Source organism: Penicillium daleae (genome assembly GCF_028827525.1).
Source record: "Penicillium daleae strain IBT 16125 chromosome Unknown utg000008l_segment0_segment0, whole genome shotgun sequence".
NCBI lineage: Eukaryota > Fungi > Ascomycota > Eurotiomycetes > Eurotiales > Aspergillaceae > Penicillium > Penicillium daleae.
Genome location: NW_026623156.1, coordinates 2505530 through 2532992, shown reverse-complemented (window position 1 = coordinate 2532992; position 27463 = coordinate 2505530). Strand labels below are relative to the sequence as shown.

Here is a 27463-nt window from a genome sequence, read left to right as displayed (position 1 = left end):
ACGGGGCTGATTCTTGTCGATCTCTTTACTTGTGATACTATCATGGATCATGGATCATGGATCATGGATCATGGATCACAGTATAGACTATCATAGGACAGACTAAATGTATCGGGGCAGGTACCTTAGACTCGGTAGTTCAAATAAGCTCATATGTATCGTGATATCGCGACTGTCCAATATCACGAAAATAAGAATCTTCCCACCCGTGAATCGAACCTCAACCCATCTCGTTCCCTATATACCACGCAGTAGTGCTCCATCTCCCACCCACCATGCGTAAGTACATCACCAAGTCCGCCCCGACATTACACTAACCAACAGCACTACGCTATACCCTTATAACACCTGTAAAACACTTTATTTTATTTTAAAATTAACTCGAGTATTAATATACTTAAGTAATATTATATTTATAAAATATATACATATATATATATATATATAAAAAAGATCGTTATCCGCGAAGTGGTGATGCCCACCCGCCCACACTCCCCGCCTAGGGATGTGCCCAACCATCCATGGAGTCAAACACTGGCGGCCTGTACCTATTCCCATCACATGTTTGCCCTTTTCAGGGCACACCCAAAGGTCAATAGACCACTAGGCCATATGAGGGGGGAGAGTGACGGGAATATCTATTACGGGGGTATAACCCACGAAATGCTCAGAATTCATTTTTTATACTGTATCATCGTGGACAACGGGTTCGAGACTATACATACCGATCGTATCATCATACCATACAGACTAGCCTAAGGTAAGGTACCTAAGAAGCTCCCCCACTAGCCACTAACTCCACCCAATCTCTGGAAGTTATGGAGTGCATTATACTTTAGCTCCAATATTCTACAGTATGCCTGCTCTACAGTCGTTCTACAGGTACCTTATGCATGCTTCGAAGCTCCTACTCTACACCAAGACCGGATATACCTGCAGATCTGGTCATCCTGTCGCTTCTATTTTGAATTTCTACCTTCTTCAATGCCACGACAGACCGACATTCCAATGTACTCCCGTTGCCGCATCATCGGCCCAACACGCATATACATGCGTTGGTACAGATCGGCAAGGCTTGCAGCGGATGGATCGGTTCGGCAGGTATCCCCAGATCGGGGCCCCACGGTTTGGTAGTACGGTAGTAGTAGTATTCGAGACAGGATGCCGGTCCAACCAAAGAACTGCGCCGATACACGTCCTAAAATGGCCCCCCCCTTGGCTGGGTAATGCGAGTCCGCTGATGTCACACACAACTGGCATGCGCAGTGGAATGACCAGCTGGAAAGTCCATCATTGCAAATGTTTAAAGAGAGGCTTTCTCCTAGAGTACAGTATTTGATTCGGGATTTACCTCTATTGCTCTGGGAAAATTGGAAACCCCTCGTGTCTTTCCCTCCCATCATCCTGGTCTCTATATCAAACAAACAACGACCTCTCAAACTCTATCACATCCACATACACACCCCTCCTCAGCTCTCCCCCTTGATCGCCACAGCAACTCTCCAACGGAGACTCTCCTCGATTCCTCAATCTCACTCATTCAAAGGAGACCCTCTGTGGTCGACCACTTCATCACATCATCCCTCCATTTCAACAATCACATCATCCCTCCATTTCAACAATATCATGTCCTCCACCCCAGTCCTGCACGTTGGCATCCTGGGCGCCACCGCCGCCACGGAATCCATCTACATACCAATCCTCGCCTCCCTCCCAACGCACTACACCCTCACCATCATCCACACAACGAACAACGACCTCGCAACCCACTCCCAGAAAAACACCAACATCCCCAAATCCACCACAGTCCCAGACGAAGTCATCAACCACCCCGACGTATCCCTAATCATCAACCTCCTCCCCTTCGACCACCATGAGAAATACACCCTCGCCGCTCTCGAATCCGGCAAACATGTCATGGTCGAAGTCCCCCTCAGCCTAAGCATCCACGGTCTCCGTCGAGTCCGCGACGCGCGAAAAAAGGGCACGACCGCAACGCCCGCAGCTTCTCACGATGGCAACTCTCTCTCAACTTCAAACAACACCGCACCCAAGGTCTTCGTCGGATGCGCCCGTCGCTACGCACCATGTTTCACGGATAGCTTCAAAAGAGAACTCTCCACTCTAGGACGTGTGTACTACGCCCGCTGCCGAAATATCACAGGCCCCGCCCTGCCACCGATTATCCCTATTACCCCGGGCAATGGATACATCAACGGTACAAACGGGGTAAACGATTCACTCACGCCTTCTTCTACTTCCTCTTCCACCAGCACGGCCACCGCCCGCCCCCAGCGTATCCACGCCCTCCTCGCTGACATCTTCGGCTCAAACGAAGATCTCACCCGCGATCGCGAGGCGTTTTGTCGATTCCTCGGCACCCTGGGCGGCCACGATCTCTCGCTGATCCGGGAGAGTCTGGGGTTTCCAGACGCGGTCTCGAATATTTCTATCATTGAGCCGTTTTATTCGGCCATGTTTCATTATACGGATAGTTCGCGTGGCGTGGACCTTCCGTTTACGTTGCTGTATGAGGCTGGTGTTGATGGGGTGCCGCGGTGTGATGCGCATTTGACGGTTTACGGGGCGAAGAAGACGGTTAGTGTTGAGTATGATTTTTCTTGTACGAGTGAGGATGTCGCGGTGAGGGTTGTTGTTGAGGAGGCTGTTGGTGATGATGGGGATGGGGATGTCGATGTTGATGTTGATATGTTGGATTCTGGCGATGGGAGTGTGGATGGTAAGACTGGCCGGAATGGTCATGTCAATGGCCATGGCAATGGCCAGGGCAATGGCGTTGCGAATGGGCATGGACGTGCTCATGTCCGCGCTCGAATGAAGCGCACCGAGTTCGTGAGTACGGCTAGGGAGACGTATGAGCAGGAGTTCCTGGCTATGCATGCGTATCTTGTTGGTGATGCTGGGGGTTCGAAGATCGAGGCGAAAACGACTGCGGAAGATGCCCTGGATGATCTGAAGCTTATGCATATGATCTTTGATCATTATGATCGGCAGTGCGGGACGATTCGGACGCCGTTGGGTTGATGGTTTGTCTATCATGAGTTTTACGATGTGTGGTGTCCACTATGTGCTGGCTGATATCATTTTTCACGTGGTATCTGTCTATCTCCACTCAGCTGCTATTTTGGTGTTTATCTGATGCTATTATGGGAATCATGTTGCAAGCGGGAATTTGGAATGCATTTCTTACGGGGTATTCTCATTCTGTGTCGAGGTCTTGGGTTTTCTATTCAGCGGTGGAAATTCATGATAGGTACGACCTATGTTGCCAAGCTTGATCATGCGATATGTTTTCATTCCTGCCGTGCAGATACGAGTCTTTTCTTGATATTCATCTATGCATTGAAATAATACACCTCCAGGTCTCAAACCAAGACTTGGCAAGCTGGACACATCGCAACCACATCCCACTACCGCTTCCCCTTCTTCTTCTTATTCTTCGAGCTACCACCTCCACCACCGCCACCAGCCTTCTGCTGTGCAGCCGCAGGGGACTCCTCAACCTTCTCGTTGACAGGTCCACCCTGGGTCCGATCAGCAGCACGCTGCTTGTTCTTCTTACCCTTGGGTCGGTAGGAAGAGCGGTCACGCAGGGGCAACCAGCGCTCAGGATCGGCCTTCTTCTCCGGATCGTAGTCCTTGGGCAGTCGAGACTTGCGCACGCGCTTCACAGCACGGGTTTCTTTGTCTGCGGCAGTGCGCTTGCGGGCCCCAGCAAATGCGGCTGCAGCCGCGGCGGAATTAGCTGAGGGCATGATACCCGCAGACTCGAGGGCAGACACGTCAATGTCTGCCACAAGTTCGCTCACCTCAGGAAGCTGCTCAAGTTGAGACTCCACTTGTGAATAGTCGAGTGTTGCTTGGGATGCGACATAGCCGGCAAGGGCAACGCGGTCGTAAGAGTCTTGCTGGTACAGGGCCTTGAAGAGCTCGCCTGCGGTGGTCAGGTCCGCCCGATTATCCGAGTGGAGAAGGGAGGTAGCAGCGGCACGAAGGAGAGATGCCGGAGATTCGGGCTTCTTGCGCCAATACGCGGCAGCCTGTGCAAGGGTAGAGCGGATCTGGAGCTTGCGGCCCTCGAGCTGGTACAGCGAGACCAGAGCGCTCAACAAGCCTGGGTTGAAGCGAGCATCTTGGTCGGCTTCAGAGATTGACTCCTCCAGAGCCTGTAGAGACCGCTCCATGGCGGTGATTGCAGAGGTGGTGTTGCCCTCGTTCACGTAGAGCTGGACCACGGTAAGGAGAAGGCCCAGGTCCTTGGGCCGCCGTTCAAGAAGAGGGAGGATCCTTTTCAAAGCCTTTTGTCCGGTTTGGCCTTCGGCTTGTGCTGCGGCGTTGTACACGGAGAGGAGGTTGGTGCTGGCTGTGGTGGACGGGCAAGAGCTCTTTGATAGCGCCTTGTTCGTTGAGCGGATGATACCATCGTATTTCTGGACCAGGAGATCGGCAGCGTGCGAGTTGCCGACCAGGACATTGTCCTGGAAGTCGAAAAGACGGTCGTTGTTGACCGAATCTGGTGTCTCATGGAGAGCCTTGTAGAGGATGAAAGGGTTGATGTTGGTCTGGCGAGCTAGAACGATGTTGTTGCGGGCGATCTTTTTCGTGGATAATTCGGGAATGCTGTAGAACATGATACAATGAGCCTTCCGATCACGATTTATCGATCCATTTCACATGTGAGCATTTGCACTCACTCTTCTACCGAGATTTCTTCAAGCAGAGCCTCCGCTTGGTCTGTCTTGCCCAGCCGAAGCAAGACGTATAGGTACTGCACAGCAATGGGTAGCAGTTCAGCGGCGCGATCTTCCGGAGTCAGGTCCTCTGATGTTTGGCAGATATCTAAAAAAGATGGTCAGCAGGGTGGCATGATCAAGATTAGCAATTGGCAATTCTCACTCTTTGCGCGGTTGAGAAGCACCTCGCCTTGAGCGAACGCGCCCTTGGCAATGGTCAAGCAAGCCGCATTGTATGCCGTCTCAAAAGACTCGAGATCCTCCCGCGATGGCCGATCATGGCGAACATATTCTGCTTCTCCCTTCCACTGTAGCTGAGCATCCGTAGCCCACGAGTTAATGGCGAGGTCATTCGCCTCGTGGTGCGACGACCCATCTCGGGACAACCGTTCGTATAAATCTGCGGCGCGGCGGAATTTCTCAGCTCGGTAGGTCTATTCATCAGACAATCAGGTTAGCGCAAGCACAAGGATCTGATTCATGAAGTGGTTTCATCATACCACTTGAGCCTCCAGGTGGCTAGCGCCCCTCCCCGCACCGGATTTGGTGACAGCGTCGAGTGCCTCGTCGAGCTTTCCACACTTGTATAGCGCATAACCATACTCCAATCCAGCAACCTGCTTCAGCGAATCGCTTCCGGTCTCGAAAAGTCGCAAGGCATCCTCGTAACGGTCGAGTTTAAGCAAAGCGATGGCTTTGATGTGTTGAGCATTCTGGTCGTTCTTGGATTTCTTGAGGGTTTCGTTGCAGGACTTGAGGACCTCCTCATGATCGTCAATCGTAGCTCGCTGCAGGAGTGAGCTCAGTGACTGCGCAACCATTGTGGCGGTTGCGAGAGGAATATGATTTGGGCCGGGGGGTTTTGGTCCACGTTCTGGAATTCGATTGCGGCAGTGGATTCGTGGAGGGCCACGATGGTATACCGCCTTGCGGCCTGAGGCCAACAAGTCATGATATGCTTTTGACTTGCGCAAAAGGATAACCCTACCCGACAATACTTCAAACTCACATTCTCTTCTATTCGTTGGGATATAGACTGAACAATAATGTGCGGACTATGTAGAAAGACAATTGAGGATTTACTGGGACAATTTTCTGGATTCTGAATATCTTTGGCGGCCCTGAGCCATCTTGGTACTTTATTCACAACTCAGCAAAGAAGCTACCGATATAGATTAGTAATTCTAACCCATAACCATGAGGAGAATTGCCAAGGGGTCTAGAGGGGAAATAGCAAAGGGCAAGAGAGTTCAAGAGGCTAAGTAGATACGTGTGGCACAGGGCACGAACAAGTAGACCTGATCGTATGCTGAATGGAACTGGAAGCACCAGAGGGTGCAGAAAACAGATACAGTGCAGAGTATACACACATAAAAAGTGGAGACCAAAGCATGACGCACAGCAAAAAAGGAGAAGCTATCTCAAGCCTAATCCCTGAGAAGTCAACTCCCAGTATCCGAGAGGGAAACACTCATTTCATGAAAGTGGCCGTCCAAAGTTCTCGGTGTACACATTTCTGAGAGGAAAAGATAGATATCTATTTCAAGATAGACTGAAGAAGGACTTAATAAAAAAAAATTATACTTATTCTGTCAGTATCCTCGTGACATAGCAATTTAAATGAACCATATCCATTTTCCAATCATTTCTCAATGCAGCTATTGATCAATGACCTGTCCAACAAAAGTCACATCCACATTCCATTAACTCAAAGAGCTCATCCCAGACCATTCCAAGATAAGGTCCAAAGTAGCCTCGCGTAGTGCGGCGATGATTCATCTCTTGTGCTGCATTCCGCATCTGTCGAACGTGATCATCAACCTGCTTGCGGTAGTGCACCTGGCCAATACAGACTGCCAATATACTCAACATTTCAGCAAGCTCAGTCTGGTGGTAATGTGCAGGGGGTGTATCGAGATCTCTAACCAAAGTCTGCATATACTCACGAATACGATCGGCCTTTGTCCACCAGCAGTTATTCCAGCCGTCGTGATCTGCAGTTGACATGATCCAACTCTCCCGAATCCTGCTATGCAACGCAGTGAACTCATTGAATTCCTGCTCAACCAACTGTCTGAGACTGATAGAAAGTGCGCGGCTGATACTTGGATCTCTAATTATATCCACGTTCCAGCCAATTAGCTTGTCACACATCTCGTGCCGTATTCGCAGAAAGCGGTCAATTGCATCTTCTTCTAGATGCGAAAAATTAGCAGGTGTAGACATTGTTGCGACTGTTCACAGGCCTGACCTATATATGATTGAAGAGTTTCAAGTATAACAGAGACCACTATTCGAGTGTTGGTGTCTAAAATTCAACGGGTCGCTTGACTTCGGTTAATGGAGTTAACCGGGGGTTCTGTCCTATTTAAGCCCAAGAGCCAAGAAATCTCAAGTCATTTCAATGTTATTTTTGAGCAATCTAGGTGACGGTAAAACTACGGCCTCGGGAAATGATCGGTTCCCGGAGCACAGGGTGAGTTAGTCCCCCCGCCGCCCTGAGCAGCTCCCTAAGCAATCTGATTGCTCACCCCATTACTCAGGCAGATCGGCCCATTTGATCTCATTTTGCCTCTCTATTGAATCAGGTCTCCCGACGCTAACCGTACTGCCTAATACTTCTGGTGTTCCTGGGAGCGAACGCGAGGATATGACTTACTCTCATGTTGCTATGGTAACTTCTCTCTCCTCTCCTGCAACCTGGGTGCGAATTTGAGCGCCCCACCATCTGTACACTGTATCATTCACTCTTTCCATTACAATGCGGCAAATACTTCCCTTTTTTTTTATTCTCAAAGTCTATGACGAGTCTCTTTCCCACATAATACGTTTTTTTTTATATCGTGCCCTGCCAGAAGCCTTGACGGAATCAGTGTGCTGTGCTACGTAAAGATAGACATGATCTCGGCCAGAATGTTACTTTGAACAAGAAGTCCATTTAGCGATCTATACTGACCTCATGTTCCACTGTGCATGCGTATGACATTCATATTAAGCTGCATCATCTCCCGAGACAACCTTGACTTACTGGCAGCGATACTTCATCTGTTGACAGTACAGTGGAATTTGTAGAATCTGATAGTCGGTCGGGCACTGACACTTCTGCTTCCTCTGTGGGTCCTGATACAACCAACATCGACCTGCGCTTGTTGGAGTCCCACAAAGCCGTAGTACCACATTTGTATTTATTTCTTTGAGTACGGCTTAACCCCACCCTTTAGGGTAAGACCCTTCTACGTGACTAATCCTAGAAGATTTTTATCTGATATATAGATAGAACTAAGCATAGGATTAAACGATCTAAAAGATCCGATAAAAATATCAATATTTCGGGTGCTTTGGGCCCCGGCCGGGGGGGAGAGGGGGGGGGGGTCGTCGGGGAATGACTGGAATACATTTAGAGTAGGTTTATATCAGTCTTTCTTCTTCCAACAAGGGTCTCATTTTGGTTCCAGCAAAATATATAAATTTTCTGAGTGGTGTTATCCCGCAGAAAGTGGTTTCTGGCGATAAACGGTCCCGATGAAGATGGATTAACTGAGAAGACCTCGAGAACCTTAAGACAATTTTGCGGGCGCTCCAAAGTGACAGCAACCGAGACAGACTAGCCATATGGCGGCTGTAATACATGATGGGAAGTCTGTGCTCAGACATATATGGAGTTCAAATGCTATGGTGCCATGATAAACAACATGGATTTAATTTGACTGACGGTAAAAAAAACATAAACATAAAGAACCCTCACTTTTACCTCATGCTTATTGACCATTCAGGATAGCTCAGCAATCTGTCTCGCTTCGCCCAGTGTGTGAAGCTAGTTATTTGCATCGTAGTCCATAATAGGCAGCGTACCAGTCTTTTGCATAACTCCAAGGTGTTTTCCAGGGAATTGGTAGAATGCTTTAGCGCTGTCGATATCCGAGGGCTGCATCTGGGGAGGGAATTCGTACGCCATCACTGATGTTGGGTTACGTGGACCGATTTGGACCGATTCCAGGTTGGCACCGGTTTCCTTCTCCGGGGCAAACTCGTGACGGAGTCCCAGGACGTGACCCAGCTCGTGCAAGAAAATATTCTTCAAGTACTGCATTGTTCCTTCCTCGAATGCAGCAGGATAGACGTTCAGCACGTTCAAATCCATATTATTCGGAAAGAAGGCCTCTGCAAGGGTCCCAGGGCTGACTTCCTTTGCGTAGGTGAGGACGAATGCGGCATCTTCGATCTTATAAACCCATTTAAACTGCACGCCGAGCTCCAGCGTATTCCATTCATTGGCGGCTTCTTGCAAGTTTTTCGCCGCCAGAAAAGCAAGTTCCGGCTTTGGATATCCATTTGCAAGAACGGCGAAGTTGACGGTTTTCGTAGGTCCGGTCCTCCAGCGGGGTATATCCTTTCCAAGTCCGACTTGAAGGGCCGTAGCACTAATACTACCGGCGATCGCTGTAGGCGTAGGCTTCTGAGTTATGCATGGATATCTCTCGAGTTTAGTCGTCGAGGAGCCTACTACGCGCGGTAGGCCCTGGGACGTGGACTTCTCTGGGTCTAGCGTTTCCAATGCCTTAGGACCAAGATCCCCTTTCAGGTCCCGGAAGAAATTGGCCCGGGCGGGGTTGATAGTACTTTGAGCATGGGGCATGATGAATGAATTAGGTAAATCAGTTGATGTTCCACACCAATTTGTCTTGCTAAGATCCAGTTTGGTTTACTAGAAGTGCGGTTGCAATAGAATTAAATCTCTATCTCAGCACTTGAGGGATTTCAGGGCGGATTTATATCTTGCATGAGTACAATCTACCCAAAAGCATACTTTCCAACACTAACGAGAACAACCGCTGTTGGTTTCGTCACCATGATACCTTGACTAAACAAGTTTTGCAAATGGGTTGTCGTCTGATCGGTCACCAAAACGATCAATTTGATAGAGATTATTCTCGGTGATCAGCGGTTCATGCTTCCAAAAAGTCTAAGTTTAAAGGGAGCAACCGTTTGTCTTGCTGCCGAGGAACTCGCCCGCATGGTCTGGGCCTTACTCTAAAGCTCAATCAGAGTTCTTCAGGGCTAGCCACACGTACCACATGGCCGGATATCGCACTAGCAGATGATCAACTGAGCACGCTTAATCAGAGGAATACCAACCGCGGTAGGACTATCAACGAAATACACCGTTACACAAATACCCTGCTTAAAAACTTTGATACATTATTTGACCGTCTAGTATATTCTGTTACCATATCTGATGGTAGACGGTTGTAAGTAATCTAAACTTCACGGTGGATGACGTCGCGGGGTATGATAAGGTTAAAGTTGATTTAAACCCCGTGCAGTAGATGACCAAGAATATTACATTGAGTCCATGTAAGTGCCGTGGTCTACGCCCCGCCGGATAGGCCGGGGGCCATTTGCGGATTTTAACCGCGGATCAGCGGGGGAGGATTCATGCGTGATTTCATTCTTGGCACTCTTGGCACTCTTGGCACTCTTGGCATAGGAATCGCGCAAGCTCTGCTTATTGTAAAGGTAGTTTCTCTTAGTGCCTAGATGCGGATGGGCCAAAGGTTGCCTTGATTTCCGCGACTAAATCATATTGTTCTAGACACAACTAGATGTTTTGAAATCATGCATTCCAGTGGTTATCCGAATAGAATTAGGCGGCATGAAGCTCCGGCTAATGTGGATGTAGATAGTATCTGGGATTTCTCGATATCTGCGTGGCTGCGGGCTGCTTTCATAAATAGTGTGTTACCACTTAACAGTTAGCTGGAAACAGCTGTTCTAGATACTAAGCATACGAAACGCTGGTTCGTGACGAATGGGAATTGCAATTGGCATATATGTGCTCACTACTGCATTATGTTCAAGAACAGTAATTGAGTACCCCCTTGGTCCACTCACGTAATAACCATTCCTCTAATGTTATAGTCACTTCATCAAAGCCCCGCCCATAGGCGCTCAGCTACTATACATCTGTCCCGTGCCGCCCCCTCGCTATGACCGCTATCGTGGAATATTAAAACCATAACTGCAACAAGGTCTAGTTAGCTTCACCTCACCTTCCTTCCATCAATGATCTGAACCAAACCTTCGCCACTCCCTTTTCTTCCACAGCGTATTGCGCCATGGTACGCTTTCCTTGCAATATGTAGAGGTTCCAGTTCAGTCATATGTCTATTGTATCCTTGGGTCGGTTTTAAAGCCAGGATAAATGACGTCTGCTTGGTTCTGGCCTGCAACCCCAAGATCACAAGACAATATATGACTAAAGGGTACGGATCCGTCCGTTCTTATTCTCAGACGTAGAATCGTTTTGGTTCTGGCCAAACGTCATACAGCCGAAGAAAAAGAAGATGATGATGGCGATGTCAGTTACGACCCATCACGAGTTTGTTCACCCAACTAGACCAAGATACGAATCCCTACCCAGTCTAGTTGGCTGTGGTTTATAATCCAACTTCACGAAAGATATTCAGGCTACCATAGCATAATGTAGATAAATAAAATGTTATACAGCAATATTCGAAAACAAATTTCCCGCATGAGCACTCCCGAATTGTTTCTCGACTCTCATTAAAATTACAATAAGCCGTACTTGGATTAGCCAAACAAGCAACCTGTGCCTACCTTACCTAGTTAAGATAGATAACTAATAACGAACCAACGCTAATTTAAGATTTAGCATCAGAAGTGGATGACCGCCACAATTCTAGGGTGCGCTACATGATGCACGTCGATCACCCGAACCTGCAATCTTGTTCTAGAATCGTCCGTGGTTCACCTATCTGTGGTCCAGATTGCTGTCAAAGTCATACTTCGCTTGTACTTAACCAATCAATCGGAATCACTGCCAATTTGTTGCAGCAGAGCTCATATGGTGTAGTTGTTCCTTCCTCCTGGTCGTCCATCGAGTTCTAGCTATATTGCGCGCGGATCTTGACGAATAGCTCTATACTGAAAGGGGAGTAAACAATGAATATTGAAAACCCCAATTTCGAAAATAGTGACCTAGCGTTGAAACTAGTGCTAGGGAAGATCAGAAAGATATCATTATCTGAATTCGGGAACTTGAGTCTAATAAACCACGCTCTATCACAATGATACAGAGGGTTTTGAAAACAGGCTACCTCCCAAACAAACAGGCTTTCATCCCTGAAGACCCACCAGCGGAGCTTGGTCCAGATCGCCGTACCCTATAGCCAATCGTACTAACAAATGCATATAGATTAACGTCATGCAAGCGGGGCGTTGGGAAAGAAAGCCTATGTGTCTTGGAGGGGGGGAGGGAATCTGTTTTCGAAATCCACTGTACTGAACTCTCGCATTAATATTCGGTGTTGTAACGTTCCATGTAACGGGTTCTCAAAATGAACAAATTGAGGAGTATGGTGCGAGAGTCAATAGTGTCCTCTAAATTGAGGTGCCGTGAGAGCTATGTCCGCTATAGGACGTCTTAAAGTTTGGCGGCAAAGATTCTAGATGATTCACTGACTGAATGAACGCACACCCATAATCCGGCCCGACTTTGTCATCACAAGATCATCACAAGATAACATCGGAATCTGGCTCTTTGATTCTAGACAAATGCCACAGTCATCATAGGATGAACTCCTGAAGTCATAATAAACTAATCTATCCGTTTGCAGTCTTGGTCAGAGCGGGGGCCGGTCTCTACTTGAGGATAGAACGATAGAAAAGCTAACAATTTAGAAATTAGAATCTTATATAAGAATGCTACACCTTCAGCTAGCTCATGTTTAATTATCACCAGCGTTCTCAAGAGTTCACTCTACAATTACTACAAGGCAAGAGCCTCTCCGAAATTATTTTTTTCTTGGAAAATGTTTTAACTTTTTCTAGTTTTCACATAATCCATCTAACTGTTTCACCATGGCTAAGAGAATGACAAAAGAAGAAGCAAAGAAGACATATATCCTAAATTGGAGGCCATCACCACCAAGAGAAAGATTAGGAGCAGCAAAATTCACTTTCAAACCCGAGTTTGACTCAACTACACTACCATCCTCGAAGGATCTGAGCCAATATGATTCGGCCGTCAGAGATCAAGCTGATATTGGTTCATGTACCGCGTTTGCAGCGATTGCAATTGTTGAGCATATTGCTAAACGCAATGGTAAAATCCCAGACTGGTCAGAGCTCTACTTGTATTACAATACGAGGGTGAAGGTACTGGGATGGCCCGCTGGTGACGACTCAGGAGCTTATGTGTCATCGACAATAAAGGCCTTAACTACGTACGGTGATGCCGGTGAAACTGATTGGCCATACGATACTTCAAAATTCGCAGTGGAGCCTCCATTGACTTCCTACAACAGAGGCTCTACAAACCAAGTTGTGAAAGCAGCGTATGTTGACTCTTCTGTGGATAGCATCCGTGCGTCTATCGCCTCTGGCTACCCCGTCGACATTGGCTTTATCTGCTACTCGAACCTCTACGATTCTTGGGATTCTGGCGTGGTCCCTATGCCAAAACAGGGCACCTACATCATTGGAGGCCACTCCGTCATGCTTGTCGGTTATGACAACGACACTCGCCAGTTCAAGTTCAAGAACTCCTGGGGTACAAGCTTTGGTCAAGCAGGATATGGCTTTCTACCGTACGAATATGTTTCAGGCTATACCATCGATGAGCCCACACAAAGGCTTGTATCGGACTGTTGGACGATTGCCAGCATTGAATTCGACAGTGATTTCGTGGTGTTGTACCAGAACCCCCCAGAGAACGTGCCCGCTCCTTTTACATTGACGGCTGTTTCCGCCTAAAACAGAGCAGTGTTTGGATTACATTATCTGCATTGCTGGAAAAGAAAAAAAAGGAACATTTTGTCGTCGTTATGTGACTTTGGTTTCCTCTTAATTGAGTTTCAACAACTCTCAAATACCGCTACGTCATGTTCCCCCTTCGTGTGATCTTGAGTGACTTTGTGATTTTGACAAGTCTTTCTAATTACGAGGTTCAACACCAAAAAGACCCTCCGGATGAGTGATACTGTCCTTCCGAGAAGATGGTCAAACCAAAAGCGAAAAGTATTCTTGCTCGGCAAGATAGCCCAGATGCATTTATTGCTGTTCCAAGAGCTGCAACATATTGACTACACATTATGACTTGATTTACGTTCTAATTGACTTGATGAAGATCATTAGCGTAATCCAAATTCGACACTTGCCTGTAGAATAACACCTCGCTGTAAATAAACCACAAACCATTGTACCCTGGCGCTGTTGATGAATTGAATAAAATATTGCAGTTCAAGAGCAGCCAATAAGACTATCGATTTATCAGATTACTTATCTCTTCTGGGGGGTGTGATGTAGGCAAACAAGGCAGCTGACGTCAATAAGTCTTGCCGCAGTCATTAAGCTTTTCCTGGAAGGTTTACCTTTCCGGGATACTATACTACCACCTCTTAAGACCGAGCCCATCAGGGTTAAAACAATGAGATTAATGACCGATTCCGCTGCCGTATCCTTGTTGATATAAATATAGACCAAGTGAAGTTCTGGGATTTATCGCACCACTGTTCAGCTTGCAAACGCCGATTCCTAGTCTAGACTCATTCCGTACTCGACCGAGAAGTGCAATGTTCTGCTTATGGTTCCTATTTGTTAAGGCTGTGGGGATATATATAGCTTGCATGATCGAATTCGTTTTAACTGAACTTTTTAATAAAATGGCTCGCGTCAAGATTAATCTTGGATGTAGACGTCTTCATTAAACGGCAGAACAACGCCATTAAATTGTCGCGGCCATACCTCCATTCCACCATATATTCCTCATATATCGACCGTACAGGCCTTATATTGAACGACTACAGAGCCTCAAGCCTTGACTGAGACAGGCAGCTTTTGCAATGAGCCCCATCTAAGTGAGCAAGGAGAGCAAGAAGTCCTTTTTGGAACTGGCTAGGTATAACTCAGTGGTGCCAACACTTGTTTGGTGTCTTCACCCTTTCCACATACTTTCTCTGGATTGCCCTCGATGTCGAGTCGCAACGTCCTTACTATGGGCCTCTTTATACTTGCAGTCTTCTCTAATTACTCTGCTGGTGATCTACCTCTTGTTATACACTCTTACGAATTCAGAAAGGATTGAGCATACGCTCCATGGGCTTTTGTCGCTCAATTTGTCATTATCGGCACAATGATCTATTTGGCATTATTCTTAATTCCATTGGAATTTTAGTTCTCAGCCCATCTTTTATGAATATTGTTTCTGGCTCGCCTGGTTTCCGAGTTAAAACATTAAAACCATAGACGAAACACCCAAAACCATGACGCAGTTGCATCGCGGATGACTGCACTCTTATCTCCGTTGAAACCGAGTAGCTGGAATTTTCCCGGACAGATAATATTATGAGAGTAGTAATTCTATCAGCCAGAAAGTTTCCCCTGTTCGGCTTTTCCTCGCACCCCAAATTTCACCCCTGGCTAATTTCCCCTGCTCTGCACTTCCCTTCAACCATTCCTCCCCAGAGCTAAGTGCCTTTCCTGTTTCTCGTTGCCTAATGGGTCGATGGCTGTGAATATGTGGCCCACCAGCCTATATAGCTGTGCCCCCTGTTCCTCCCCAAGAGTACAGTAGATTTCGAGAACAGATTACACCTTGGACACTCATGATTTCTCTCCCAGTGCCCCGCTTAGATTTCTCTAAGAAGTAATACACGTTCAAGGAAGACCCCACAACAGACTATTGTTTCTCGGAGTTGGGGCTACATTGTACTTGTACAGTGACGCTCCAAAAATTTAAGAAGGGTATTCTCTGATCTATGTAGTCCTAAGTCCCCGTGACCCAATTTATTGTGAACTCTTAACTCTTAACTTCTTGGAAAACTTCCCTAGGAGGCTTTTAAAGTCTTGAGTATAAAGCGGGCTCAAAGATCGTCTAAGTGATTATAATGGAAGGTAATAAGAGTCTCTCACACTAAAATAAAACCGATGGATCTTAGATACCCCTTTGCTCGCTAGCGAAATGATGATAATAGCGTAGATAGACGTTCCAGTGGGGAAGAAGATTACAGACCACGAAAGAAACAGATAATCAAATTCCGGGAGAATGCTCTAGGACGCCGAGTCGGCCCTCTGAACTAATCATATTGAAACAGCACCAAGATTGTGTCATATCTCTTGTTATAGTAAAAGTCGAATACACAGTTCTCTTTGAAGATACACGCTTTGTTTCTCGGTTCGCAATTAAAACTGCTGCAAGATATATTTGGCTTAGCTGTAATCCGAGAGTATGTGATTAGTCTCTTATTTACCGTTTACCCGAATTTGGCCCTGGGGCAATTTCGGGTACGAGCCGAGAAACAAGCTGAGAGTGTCCGGAGGGGTATCTGTTTTCGACTTTCACTGTAGCTATGTCATTTACTGATCTACTGATCATATATCTAGACTCATGCCGCTCGCTTTGTCCAATGCTCCTGGATATAGATGATAGCTTGAGTTTAACTAATTATACTAATGAAACATTTCATTATGATTCAAGTACGGCCGGAGCAAGTACCGTTTTCTTCCCCGCGGAGGCGTTTTTTGAGCACTCTAGTCATTTTATCTCCCTCGCATAGCGGTGAGATTGGCCCCAAAGGTGAAAAACTCAATGCGCTCAGCGGGATAATGTAAAGCCTCCAGTGCCGTTATAAATGTTCGCCCGAATCGATTTGCGTTGTTGAGGACGATGTTGAGGGTATTTTTGGCTATATCCTTCAATACCTTCACAGCAGAGACTAGTCTGTCCTTATTCCAGACACCTATCAACTGAGTCATGTTTCATACGAAGATGAAATCGATATACTATAACGAAAGAACCACCTCCCCTGAAAGAACTTCTTTTTCAAGTGAGAAAGATATCCAGGAGAAGCCCGACAATTTAATTCTTTGCCACATTGTAGAGATAGAAACCACCTGTGCAAACATCCCAAGACACTACTCATGCATGCTCATTTGTATGTCTTCGCTACTAGACATGGATTGAAGCAGCTTCAAAATGTGAGTTTGCAGAAGCTTTACAAGGCTCGTTCAGAATTTCCGTTAGACCTAGAACAAGCAAACGTAATTTTCGAACTCTTACAGGTTTCCGATGGGATAGGTACCATCAGTACGCTAATGATTCACTATGTACCATTGCACCTAAAGACTCTCATACTCTAACAGAAGCACCTTTCCTATTTTGCAATTGGCGGCTCTAATCGGATACATAAATAACTGGACAAGACGGCACCCCTGATTGCCTACCCTGAGTACCCTGAGTGAAAGGTGAGCAGATCCCTGAGCAACCATGAGTGCTCAGGGAGCAATCCGTAATCACTCAGGGAGCATACGGAATTGTGGGCAGAAACAGATCACGTGTTATATAGATGACTAATATTATGATAAAAAAGACGCTTAAAACAGCGCCAAGAGTAGCCGTTTTCGGCGTCGAATTTACCAATACCTAGCGTTGTGGTGTAATAAAGCCTCTTTTAACAACGAAGGCCTATATTCAGGCTGTCTTTGTCAACTCAGGCTTGTATATGAACTTCAAACCTGCTTTGTAATGAAATTCATTGTTCATCTCAGGAGGCAAAGCACATTGAACTAGCCAAGTTTTGAATTGCATCTATTTCGTTCAACATCCCGTTAAAATTATGCTGATATATCCTCCCAGGAGTTTTCAAATCTTCGAGCAACAATACCATTCTTCAACATTAACAAGCATGGGGCTGGTCTATGGGAGTCAGGATTGGAAGGCAGAAGCCAAGAAACTTAGCGTGCAAGTTATGGAGGCTCGCAAGAGAAAGCTCGGGAAGATCATCCTTCCACAATGAAGATTCTGGCCAATATACTGTGGCTGGATAAGAAGAAATGTACAGGAGTGGAGTTCGCGAAACCCCTCGAGGTATAAGTGCTTGTGCAGGATTCAATTTTTCGAGAAATTGACGCACAATGAATGCATAACTGAAGAGTATCTGTATCCAGGGCGACCTGCACAGCCATCGGGGCTCCATCTTCGGAGATTCGATTGAAGCGAGTTGTGGCGGAGTCGTAGGAAATTCGGTCAGATAACATTTGCTTATGTAAAATTACCACTCCCTTGCTGAAGAGTTTATACATACAATTCCTTGTTTTGCTTGAAGTCTTACTCTGGGGTCTTGGGATGGGGCGCTCTGCCTCCGGAGGACTATCTTGTCATTTTGGTATCTTACACTCTGCAATATTGAGGGCATGATCTTTTACGATAATTTCGACATTAAATCATGACTGCCGGCTGATTAACAGTACAATGTTGCGATGTGATAGCAGTACGCTTGCAAGGCAACGTGGCCCGGCAGTGGAGGCCGATCGCGCTCAGGTTGGCTGCAACGAACAGTGGATCGAACGACTGCAGGGACCACCAAGGTTGATGCCAATCGGAGGGCATACTCAGATGAGATCGCTGCCAAAATCTGGGTAGTTCCCGTCTCTGCCGCCGTGCTCCACTCCTGTCTTCCCTGCTGGCTCTCGCGACGTGACGACGTGGAGCGGCCGGGCCATAAACGCGGCCAGAGGGCAATCTGCTTTTTGCTTCCCTGCCTTTTGGTGGAGTCTCTCAACAACAGCTGGTATTAGCGTAGCTCAGTCCCTCTTGAAGTACCCGATTCATTGGATCAATGGACCTGGCGTGAGTTTGAGAGGGGTGAGATGCAGGAGAAGAAGAGGCGAGAGAAACTTCTGCAACCACTGTCTACCGTATTCCACGAACTGCTCCCGCATCTCACTCTTTATTGATCTTATATTTGAAGAAAATACGCGATTCTACACATTCCAATTCCTACTGTATTGTTCATTCCTCACCATCCGCTTTTTCAACCACCACCGTCCATTGAAGGAAAATTAGTTTGGTTGGGAGTTGTCCTGTGCGCCATCGATGTGGCTGGTGTCGCGAACTCCACACTCAGCAGATCTTCATTCATGTCACGCTTGGATTGGATCTATACGGCATCACTCAAATGCAAACTAAATTAATAATGCACAATTACGCAAAGCTCGGGCTCCACAAGTGCGGTTCTACCGGATGAGATTTGAGCATTGTCGATATGCAGGCTATTAATCACACGATCCTGCCTATTTGGACCATCTAAACTCTCAGTAGATATTAGCTTCACTAGTATTCCTAGTATCCTTGAATTCTATCTCTCTTCTTGCCACTTAATTCTAACAGATTCAACCCGGAAGGTTTCCGGTTATGAATGGCCTAACTGCCTCCTGCATGAGTTTATGAGCTGCAGCCATTGTTATCTCTGTCATGTGGTCCAGCTCTGCCTTATCAATATCACTGACGATCTCTCGATCGCTCTCAACGAGCTACCAGTGTGTCATGGACATATATTAGCTAGTAAGTGAGTCATGAAGTGTCCAGACTTCAGAGTGATTGCCTCGTGTGCTAAATGGCTTGATGGAAGGTAAACTAGCTGTATCAATAACAGCATGATCATTAATCATTCACTATACATGTTTCCAGTGCCCACGTTCACATTATTGCTCCTTTCGCATAGAACCATGCTTTCGCGCCATCAATACCAAGTAGAGTAACCATAAGCATCCGACCAAAGAGATCAACTTCGTCCGGTTGGGCATTTTCTAGGACCGCCGTGAAATCGAGGTCACGCACAACAAAATGATCTTTTTCCGACCATGCCACCGCAAAATCGAACGCACTTTGAGCATTCCATAATTGTGCAGAGAGGTACCATGAATGCGATAACCCGAGTTTCCCATCGCAGTGCACGGTGACATCCCCTCGTAAAACTTTGTATATCTGGATGAAGTAGAAGGTGAGAAGCATGGTCCGTCGAGCTGATTCTTGTAGGATCCACCACTCCCAGAATTCAATTATGGGATCTATGTTTAAAGGTAGTAGCTCTTTAGATATTGAGGGGTCGGGAAAATAGAGATTGTCAGAAAGAGCAATCATTGTAGCTTCCAGTGTTCCGAAGAGAGTATTGGCAGTTGCATGAGAGCGAACATCGCCCGCGAATAATCGCATGATTTGATAGAGAAGTAAAGCGTGTGCATGAGCGAGGAGCTCAATAAGTGATGTTGGTTGCGGAGATGATAAAAGATCCTCGGCTCGAGCATCTAATAAAGACATTATGACAGGTGTGTTGGTTTCATTCCTGGACATGTACAGGGAGCAACAAGAGTAGGCATCTACAAAAAGCCAGTTAGAATTTTGACATAGTCTGTTAACCACATCCCTGGAAATGAATTTACCTTGCATTGCTCTCGGCATGTAATTATTATATAGTTTCGGGTGGCACCAAGGAAGCTGAGTCTCCAGGACCATCATGCTTGGTGCGTTCTTGAGAACATCAACTGCGAATTGCAGCTTTGAGGCAATGATCTCCGAAAGAGGTCTCGGTGGTTTGATCCTCGGCATGACCAGTTCAAGTTTTGGTGAGAGAAGCAAGTCCCAGGAAGGATTAATAGAAATATTGGGCTCGAAGCCGTGTATGGAATTCCAATCTGGGTCCACATGCTCAAGTCTGTCCGTGATGGTGGGTTGGGGAAAGGCAGGAGTCTCGATAGAGATGGGCAGGACTGGGGCCATTATTTGCCAACTGCCATTATGATAATCAATTGTTGCGGAGGACGGCGGATTGGCCGATGGTTGTCTTGCTGGGTACTCGCAGACAATATCACGTTGGAGACATCGAGAGCAGACCGGGACGGCTAAATCACAGCGACGCTTGGCAGCCACACAGGCTCCGCAAGACTTGCGACGTGGCGGGGCTGCTGAGGCACGAGGCATGATGCATATGGACTTTGAGTGGAATAATGTCGATTTTGCAGATACAGAACAGAAGAACATCGCGAGGCTCGGGAGTGTGGCAAGTGACAGAGTGGGGCCTCTACAAGCCACGAGCGGAATTCCGCAACTGATGCTCTTACGGACCAATCAGCATGCATTTAGCTTAGCGGAAACCCGCAATAGTTTGGGGTTTAGGCAGAGATATGAGTATGGGATTGATTTGAGATGATGGAGGAAGGGAAGAAACATATAAAAAGGATACAGAAGACTCTGCAATCATTCATCAAAGAGAATACTCAAAAGCATTTATAATCATTCATATTCAATCATTTTTCAAACTGAACTGCCATGTCGCAAGTCGTTTTCGTTTGCGGTGCTACTGGTAATCAGGGAAGTGCCTTTATTGAACACATTCGTCAACATGGGATCAAAGTTCATGCAATCACACGAGACCTCACATCTCCCGCGGCCCAGAGACTCCAATCTCAAGGTGTCTCCATCATGGAAGGCAATTTCGACAACCAAGAAAGCCTAAAGAAAAGCATGTCTGGCTGTACAACTCTTTTCCTGAATCTATCACCCAGTCTCACCAATCCCCCCGCTGAAATCGAGCAAGCCAAACAAGTACTTGCCATCGCCAAACAAGTCGGTATCCAGCACGTCATCTACACAACTGCCCTCGGCACCAGTAATCCCGAGGCCCTTAAGCACTGGGATCCAAACAGTCTTGTCGGAACGGCTCTTACGGGAAAGAAAACCATCGAGGACGAAGTTCGAAATGCGGGTTTCCAAGCCTGGACTATTTTGCGACCGGGAAACTTCATGGTCAATTATCTCTTCCCATTGGTACAGATGTACCAAGGGCTTGTCGAGACTAGAACATTTACCACGGCGTACTCAAAGGAAACAGTGCTCCCCATGGTCGACCCGAACGATATTGGCAAGTTTGCTGCTGCTGCAGTCCTTGACCCTATCAAGTTCAATCAAAAGGAGATTGAGATTGCCTCTCAAATGATGGGGATTGAAGCTGTTTTGAAGGACATCTCCGAGGCAACTGGAAAAGAGTACCAAGTGGTCTACCTTTCAGAAGAGGAGATCAAGGAACAAATTCAGACAAATCCTTTCATACATGTTCAGCTTGTCATGCGCGATCTTTCGCAATTTGTGGATATGGAGAGGTTGAAGGAATGGGGCATCGAATTGGGCACTTTCCCACAGTTCTTGGAGCGAGAGAAGGACCGAGTTGTGAAGACCTACTTGTCGACAAACCGATAGTCTTTTTACCTACGTCGCATCATTATTATCTAGAGAGGTCCACATCTTGACCCCCGAACCCACTGGTCTGAGACAATTCGCGTCATATCACTCATTCGTGGTTAATTCCTCTGCTGTATGTATCTTACCTGTCCACCAGCCTCTTTGGTCATAAAAGAAGATATACTACCCCTTCAAAAGGGCTTTCTATGGATCGTAAATGATAATCTCAATTCTGTGTTAAGAAAGGATAAGTGTCATGCCTAGATATGTTCCTCTAGCCCCTCGCATTTTCAGCTAGGTCCTAATATCCCCTTGTTCAAGGAGTCCAATTGTCAGGCGATTTACCAAATCGGGCGAGGAGATGTCAACTTTCTTAATGTCCCAGAGTATTACATGACAGGACTCGGATCTGTTGACTAGATTTCATTGGCAGCTCACGGTCGGCTAAGGGGCGCCCTAAGGGGAGCCTGTTGCTCTACGTCCCTTTATGCGGTGTGGCGACACCGGGGAACATCCGGCTGACGATGGAGACAATGACGCCATGTCGGGCTTTCCTTATTGCCATCCTCAACCGCGAATCGATTCTGAATATTGTTGTTCGCGGCGATTCATATTATTTCGTATGAACGAAGACCTCCTGTCAGATGTATAGGGCGCCTGAAGTGTCTTGGAAGTGCTTTCAAATTACCAACAATGAATCAAGAAGATGGTCGGCGAAGGCTCCGTACCGAGTATTTCCCAACTTGGCGATATTGATTACACAATTGGGACGCTGGACAATGTGTTTCGCAGTGAGCCTCGGCCATCCCGTTGCAATGGTCGCATATTTTGCGGGTTTGGTCTAGGAAGCATAGGGTGTCACTCAAGCTTGAAAACGTGGCTGGAGGTCACTGTTGCTCCTGCCGGCCAGCAACTAATATCCGCGCCAGGACGAAGATCCTGCCTTTGAAGGGATCAGATTAGGTCCAAAAAAAGAACTCCCCATCCTCGCATCTGAATCAATAAATTTTGATTCAGGGGATTTTTACAGCCAGCAGATGAGGTTTGTGATTGGACAACGTGGGCTGTTGAGATCCACCCCCGCGGAAGATCGTTGCCCTTGAAAGCTGAGATTTCACAACACAGTCAGCTCTGCTTGAGACTTGGCCAATGAGCCACAATTGACTTGAAACATCCAATGCTCCTGCCAAAAACAATCAGGTTACAAGATACAAGATACTGAGAGGTTCCTGGAAAATTTAGAGAGATAAATAGCTCGCGATCGCCTTCATGATCTTCATCTAGAATTGCAACATTGCAACATACAGTCGTTTACACTTCCAGACTTGGATTTTTATCTTGTTCATATCCCATTCTGCACTCTACTATCCATTTTCCAAAATGAACTCCTTCGTTTCTCTTGCTCTTTTCGTCGGAGCTGCTCTGGCCCAGTCTGCACAGATTGGGCTTCCTGCTGCTGGCCAACAGCTCTCCAAGGGTAGCGATGTCGTTGTCCAAGTCCAGCGCCCAGACACCCTAACCGGATCTACTGAGATGGCTGTTGCCATTGGAATTTCATCCTGTGCAACTCAGGCTTGCCCCCAATCGGATGAGTTCATGGGTACTATCCTCTACAGTGGCCCATTCAAGCCCGAGTTTCATGAGGGCAACCTGCCTCCATACCAAAACTTCACCGTCAACGTCCCCCCTAGCTTTACTGCTGGTAATGCTCAGATTAATGTTGCCCATGCTACGTTGATTGGGGTGAGTTGTATTTGGAAACTTCTTGCTCGTTGCAATGTGCTAAGCTATTGAACATCTAGGCTTCACAATATCCGCTCTTGGAGACTCTTAACCGAACTGTGGTTGTTGCCTAAACAACTCATTGAACTTCTCGCTCTACGGCCGAGTTATACGCCTTTACAGTCATTACATGCATACCTGGACAAACTTTTTATTATAGACAATAATGTATTTAGATCAGAAATAACACCCTCGCAGAATATACATTCATTGGACTTCCCTCCTACGCTACCCAGTTTTCTTGCATTGCCGTACTTGTGAATATGGGCATAGCGTGATGCACTCTAGCTGTATTAATTCAATCTAGCTCATTCAATATGCTTTCTACAATAATATTTAGAGAGGAGAGACAGACGTAGCTGGTTCCTACACTCTACCATCCCCTCGGCGGCACTAATCAAAGTAGCACATCATATACGAGGAAAATCTTATCTAACTTGAATAGAAAAAAAGCTTTTTTTTATATACTCAATCACATAAGTACAAATATGGTCCTAGTTGTCTTTCTCACTCCTGTCTTCTCCCCTGTTTCTCCTTCCCTCCACAAACTCGCAATATCCTCCCCTCTAAACCTCTCATCAAAAAAAAAAAACCCCTTTCTCGAGCTTCCTTGCTTCATCTCATACTACATCTGCCACGCTTGCGTCTCTAGATAACATCGGAGATAAGTTCGAGTCTGACCGACCTCTCCACCTTATCGGATAGTCATGGATGATACCCTGCCAGATTCCCAAGCAATTATTGCCCCAGTCCCTACAGTTATCCTTGCTGTTGAAGACCAATACAAGGCCTTGTCAGTAGCAGATATTAGCCATTTTGTCGTTCAGTGAGTATCATCCCAGCTAACTCTCGTATATCTTCGTAGTTTCCAAACTTAAAAGCCTCGCCACTCTGCTAATGGGTTACCTAAGACTTTCTGATAGTAGATTGAACTCTATCATGCAGTTTGTTGCAGGAGTGCCGTACAATTTCAATAAACCTTGGCCGTTCTGGTTTTTCATCTGTAAACCCGTGTCGAAGGTTTTCTTCAATGACGAAGAACAACTGCAATGGCTGAATGCTGTTCGGGTCCGAACCAAAGAATTCATTGCGTTCACTGATACCCAAAAGCAAAATGCTTTCAACAAAGACGATGCGCCCATTAAGGAAATGAAACTTCAGGTAGTTGAGGTCGACTTTTCTAAACCCCAGCTTGGAGAGGATCTGAAGTTATTCTGGAAGCCCGCGCAAGCAATTATTTATCAAAAGGTTCAGAACTGTGAGTGTACATAAGTTCCCTAGGGTTCGATAGCTCTTGCATCATCTTTCCTGGCTACGCTTTCTGATTCTCTTTGCTCATAGGGCTAGAATTTTCCTCTCGGCGGGCAGCAGAAGACAATTCCGCTTGTTAGAGACCCGCAGTATCTTGAAATGGACAACCCCGTACTCGATCCTGGATATCAGAGTTCGTTCATGCGAACTTTTGATTTGATAGCTCAGAGACCACAATGTCCGGTTGCCTGGATGCACGTTGGCACGGGGCATATTCTCAAAAAACGTTAGGCATTTGTCACATAAATTTTCCCTAATCAGCACATCCCCAAGCACATAGCCGGCGGGGTTGTCATTCCGCGGAATGAAGCCCGCAGTATCCTCGTCACCTCCATTCTTTACAGATACCACTCGAGGCGCGTTATCGACGCATATGAGAGACTGGCCAATAGGCTCCGTGTATCACCGTCACAAGTGGCTACGAGATTATGGGTATCATAGCACCCTATTGGACATGAGAGTCTGTCCTTGTCAGTTTATGTGGGTCCGACAAAGATTTCCCCTTTGGGAATAGCTTCTGGCCCGATAAGCAACATCTAGACGTCTATATTCTAGAATTGACTCCAAGAACACGGGTTTTCATTATGAAACTGAAAGTCATTCAGAATTTCAAGTCGGTCGCTCTCCTTGATATAAATACTCAGTTTCTCTCCTCTCAAAACAAAGGTCTTCTCTTCTTCCCCAGCAATCTTCCTGAGCCGAAACTCGATTTCAAGCTATTCATCGCCTCGTCCTCCCATATTGTCTCAAACTCAATACATCATGGGAGACTATACACCAGATGTGCATTCCTCACAGGAGGGAGTGCTTCCGAAACAGTCGAAGCAAACCAGTGATTCTCGTAGCCAAAGTTCTGTCCTTTATCATCAACTTCGTCAACCCCCACTGAACATAGTTGGAGGCAGAGGAAGCTATTTGATCACTGATTCTGGTCAAGAGATTCTCGACGCCACTTGTGGTGCCGCAGTTTCTTGCCTTGGAAATAGTGACAAAAGGGTGCATGAAGCTATCATGGAGCAGTTGAGGAAAGTGCCATACTGCTACTCGCTTTACTTCACTAATAGTGCTGCCGAGGAGCTTTCCCAGATTCTGGTAGACTCAACAGGAGGGAAGATGTCCCGTGCTTTTATCGTGAGCTCAGGTAGATCCCCCCGGATTATCTTACTTGCTTTGACTGTCACTGATTATATTGTCACGTATCAGGAACTGAAGCAGTTGAAGCTTCTCTCAAGATGGCCGTGCAATATTACATGGAAATGCCCGTGCCACAACCCCAGCGTGTAAACTTCATTGCTCGCAAGCAGTCATATCACGGAAACACACTTGGATCTCTCTCAGTAGGCCACCATGTCGGTCGCCGGGCTCTGTACGAGAAGATCTTGGCAAAGAATGTCCACCATGTGTCACAGTGTTATCCCTACCGGGACATGCAAGATGGCGAAACTGTCGAAGCCTATGTTGCAAGACTCGCTCAAGAATTAGAGGACAAATTCCAGGAGCTGGGTCCAGACACCGTCTGTGCATTTGTAGCAGAGACAATGACCGGTACTGTCAGTATACCCGTCCTTCTCCACTTGACGATGGATTTGCCCTAACCTGGCTAAAATAGACACTGGGATGTGTACCTCCTCTTCCAGGGTACTTGAAAGCTATGAAAGAAGTATGTGAGCGACATGGTGCCTTGTTAATCTTGGATGAAGTGATGAGTGGCATGGGTCGATCTGGCACTCTACACGCATGGGAGCAGGAAGGTGTCGTTCCTGATTTGCAGACCATGGCTAAGGGACTTGGAGCTGGTTATGCTCCAATTGCTGCTCTTCTAGTGAATCGGCATGTCGTGGACACCTTGACGCAAGGCACGGGGGCTTTCTCCCATAGCCAGACCTACCAAGGCCACCCCGTCGCGTGTGCTGCGGCTTGCCGGGTACAAAAGATTATCCAAGAGGATAACTTACTCCCTAATGTTTGCGAAATGGGCAAGTATCTCGGTCAGCTCCTTCATCAGAAATTTGGAGACCACCCTCACGTGGGAGATATCCGTGGGAGAGGGCTATTCTGGGCGGTAGGTCTATTATCCTCTAGAAGTACGTGGAGACCACTGACATATTTTCTAGATCGAATTTGTTCAGGATAAGAAAACAAAGGAACCCTATCCACCATCAAAGTCTGTGGCTTGGACTATCCATAAAACTGCCCTGAAACCGGAATACTCCATCTCTTTGATGCCAGGAAACGGGGGTATAGATGGAATCAACGGCGATCATATCTGCTTTGCACCACCATACAACTGCACCAAAGAAGAGATAGAGATGATTGTTAATCGGGCTTCGCGAGTCGTTGAAGAAGTCCTTGGGAACTAGTTGCGTTTGTTAGGTCCCTGATTAGTTTATATGATGAACGATACATATTTTCCAGCTAAGCAAAGGCACAAATTTTCTTCAATGTTACTGCGTTCTTGGAGAGCCATATACCAAGAGCAAATTTGAAGATTCAAGCAGGAATAAGTATCCCCAAACCTTGGATCTTTCATCAGTGCATTTCTTTCTTGCTTTGGAGGGTTGAGATAGTATAGAGGCCCGTC

At 46.6% G+C, this 27463-nt stretch overlaps 10 protein-coding genes across 10 annotated transcripts; 6 read left to right on the top strand and 4 right to left on the bottom strand.

Moving 5' to 3' along the window:
• Nucleotides 1-1626: 1626 nt before the first annotated feature.
• N7458_009452 (OxidoreductaseN-terminal) lies at nucleotides 1627-3045 on the top strand (the record flags this gene model as incomplete). The annotated part of the gene is made up of 1 exon (XM_056912834.1): nucleotides 1627-3045. The coding sequence occupies one exon, from the start codon at nucleotides 1627-1629 to the stop codon at nucleotides 3043-3045; it is 1419 nt and encodes a 472-aa protein (XP_056761683.1).
• Nucleotides 3046-3431: 386 nt separating this feature from the next.
• N7458_009451 (signal recognition particle subunit SRP72) lies at nucleotides 3432-5575 on the bottom strand (the record flags this gene model as incomplete). Its single annotated transcript, XM_056912833.1, has 4 exons — nucleotides 3432-4641; nucleotides 4716-4860; nucleotides 4918-5188; nucleotides 5255-5575. 4 exons carry the CDS (start codon nucleotides 5573-5575, stop codon nucleotides 3432-3434), a joined length of 1947 nt encoding a protein of 648 aa, XP_056761682.1.
• An 844-nt stretch (nucleotides 5576-6419) lies between these two features.
• Nucleotides 6420-6980, bottom strand: N7458_009450 (uncharacterized protein; the record flags this gene model as incomplete). Its single annotated transcript, XM_056912832.1, has 1 exon — nucleotides 6420-6980. The coding sequence occupies one exon, from the start codon at nucleotides 6978-6980 to the stop codon at nucleotides 6420-6422; it is 561 nt and encodes a 186-aa protein (XP_056761681.1).
• Nucleotides 6981-8568: 1588 nt separating this feature from the next.
• Nucleotides 8569-9390, bottom strand: N7458_009449 (uncharacterized protein; the record flags this gene model as incomplete). Its single annotated transcript, XM_056912831.1, has 1 exon — nucleotides 8569-9390. The coding sequence occupies one exon, from the start codon at nucleotides 9388-9390 to the stop codon at nucleotides 8569-8571; it is 822 nt and encodes a 273-aa protein (XP_056761680.1).
• A 3245-nt stretch (nucleotides 9391-12635) lies between these two features.
• N7458_009448 (C1 family peptidase) lies at nucleotides 12636-13529 on the top strand (the record flags this gene model as incomplete). Its single annotated transcript, XM_056912830.1, has 1 exon — nucleotides 12636-13529. One exon carries the CDS (start codon nucleotides 12636-12638, stop codon nucleotides 13527-13529), a length of 894 nt encoding a protein of 297 aa, XP_056761679.1.
• Nucleotides 13530-19251: 5722 nt separating this feature from the next.
• Nucleotides 19252-20532, bottom strand: N7458_009447 (Zn(II)2Cys6 transcription factor domain-containing protein; the record flags this gene model as incomplete). Its single annotated transcript, XM_056912829.1, has 2 exons — nucleotides 19252-19931; nucleotides 19995-20532. The coding sequence occupies 2 exons, from the start codon at nucleotides 20530-20532 to the stop codon at nucleotides 19252-19254; spliced, it is 1218 nt and encodes a 405-aa protein (XP_056761678.1).
• A 348-nt stretch (nucleotides 20533-20880) lies between these two features.
• On the top strand, nucleotides 20881-21807 carry N7458_009446 (NmrA/HSCARG family protein; the record flags this gene model as incomplete). The annotated part of the gene is made up of 1 exon (XM_056912828.1): nucleotides 20881-21807. One exon carries the CDS (start codon nucleotides 20881-20883, stop codon nucleotides 21805-21807), a length of 927 nt encoding a protein of 308 aa, XP_056761677.1.
• A 1362-nt stretch (nucleotides 21808-23169) lies between these two features.
• N7458_009445 (uncharacterized protein) lies at nucleotides 23170-23645 on the top strand (the record flags this gene model as incomplete). Its single annotated transcript, XM_056912827.1, has 2 exons — nucleotides 23170-23532; nucleotides 23592-23645. The coding sequence occupies 2 exons, from the start codon at nucleotides 23170-23172 to the stop codon at nucleotides 23643-23645; spliced, it is 417 nt and encodes a 138-aa protein (XP_056761676.1).
• A 633-nt stretch (nucleotides 23646-24278) lies between these two features.
• On the top strand, nucleotides 24279-24843 carry N7458_009444 (uncharacterized protein; the record flags this gene model as incomplete). The annotated part of the gene is made up of 2 exons (XM_056912826.1): nucleotides 24279-24397; nucleotides 24453-24843. 2 exons carry the CDS (start codon nucleotides 24279-24281, stop codon nucleotides 24841-24843), a joined length of 510 nt encoding a protein of 169 aa, XP_056761675.1.
• Nucleotides 24844-25644: 801 nt separating this feature from the next.
• N7458_009443 (uncharacterized protein) lies at nucleotides 25645-27242 on the top strand (the record flags this gene model as incomplete). The annotated part of the gene is made up of 4 exons (XM_056912825.1): nucleotides 25645-26023; nucleotides 26086-26432; nucleotides 26492-26944; nucleotides 26997-27242. The coding sequence occupies 4 exons, from the start codon at nucleotides 25645-25647 to the stop codon at nucleotides 27240-27242; spliced, it is 1425 nt and encodes a 474-aa protein (XP_056761674.1).
• Between the last annotated feature and the right edge of the window lie 221 nt (nucleotides 27243-27463).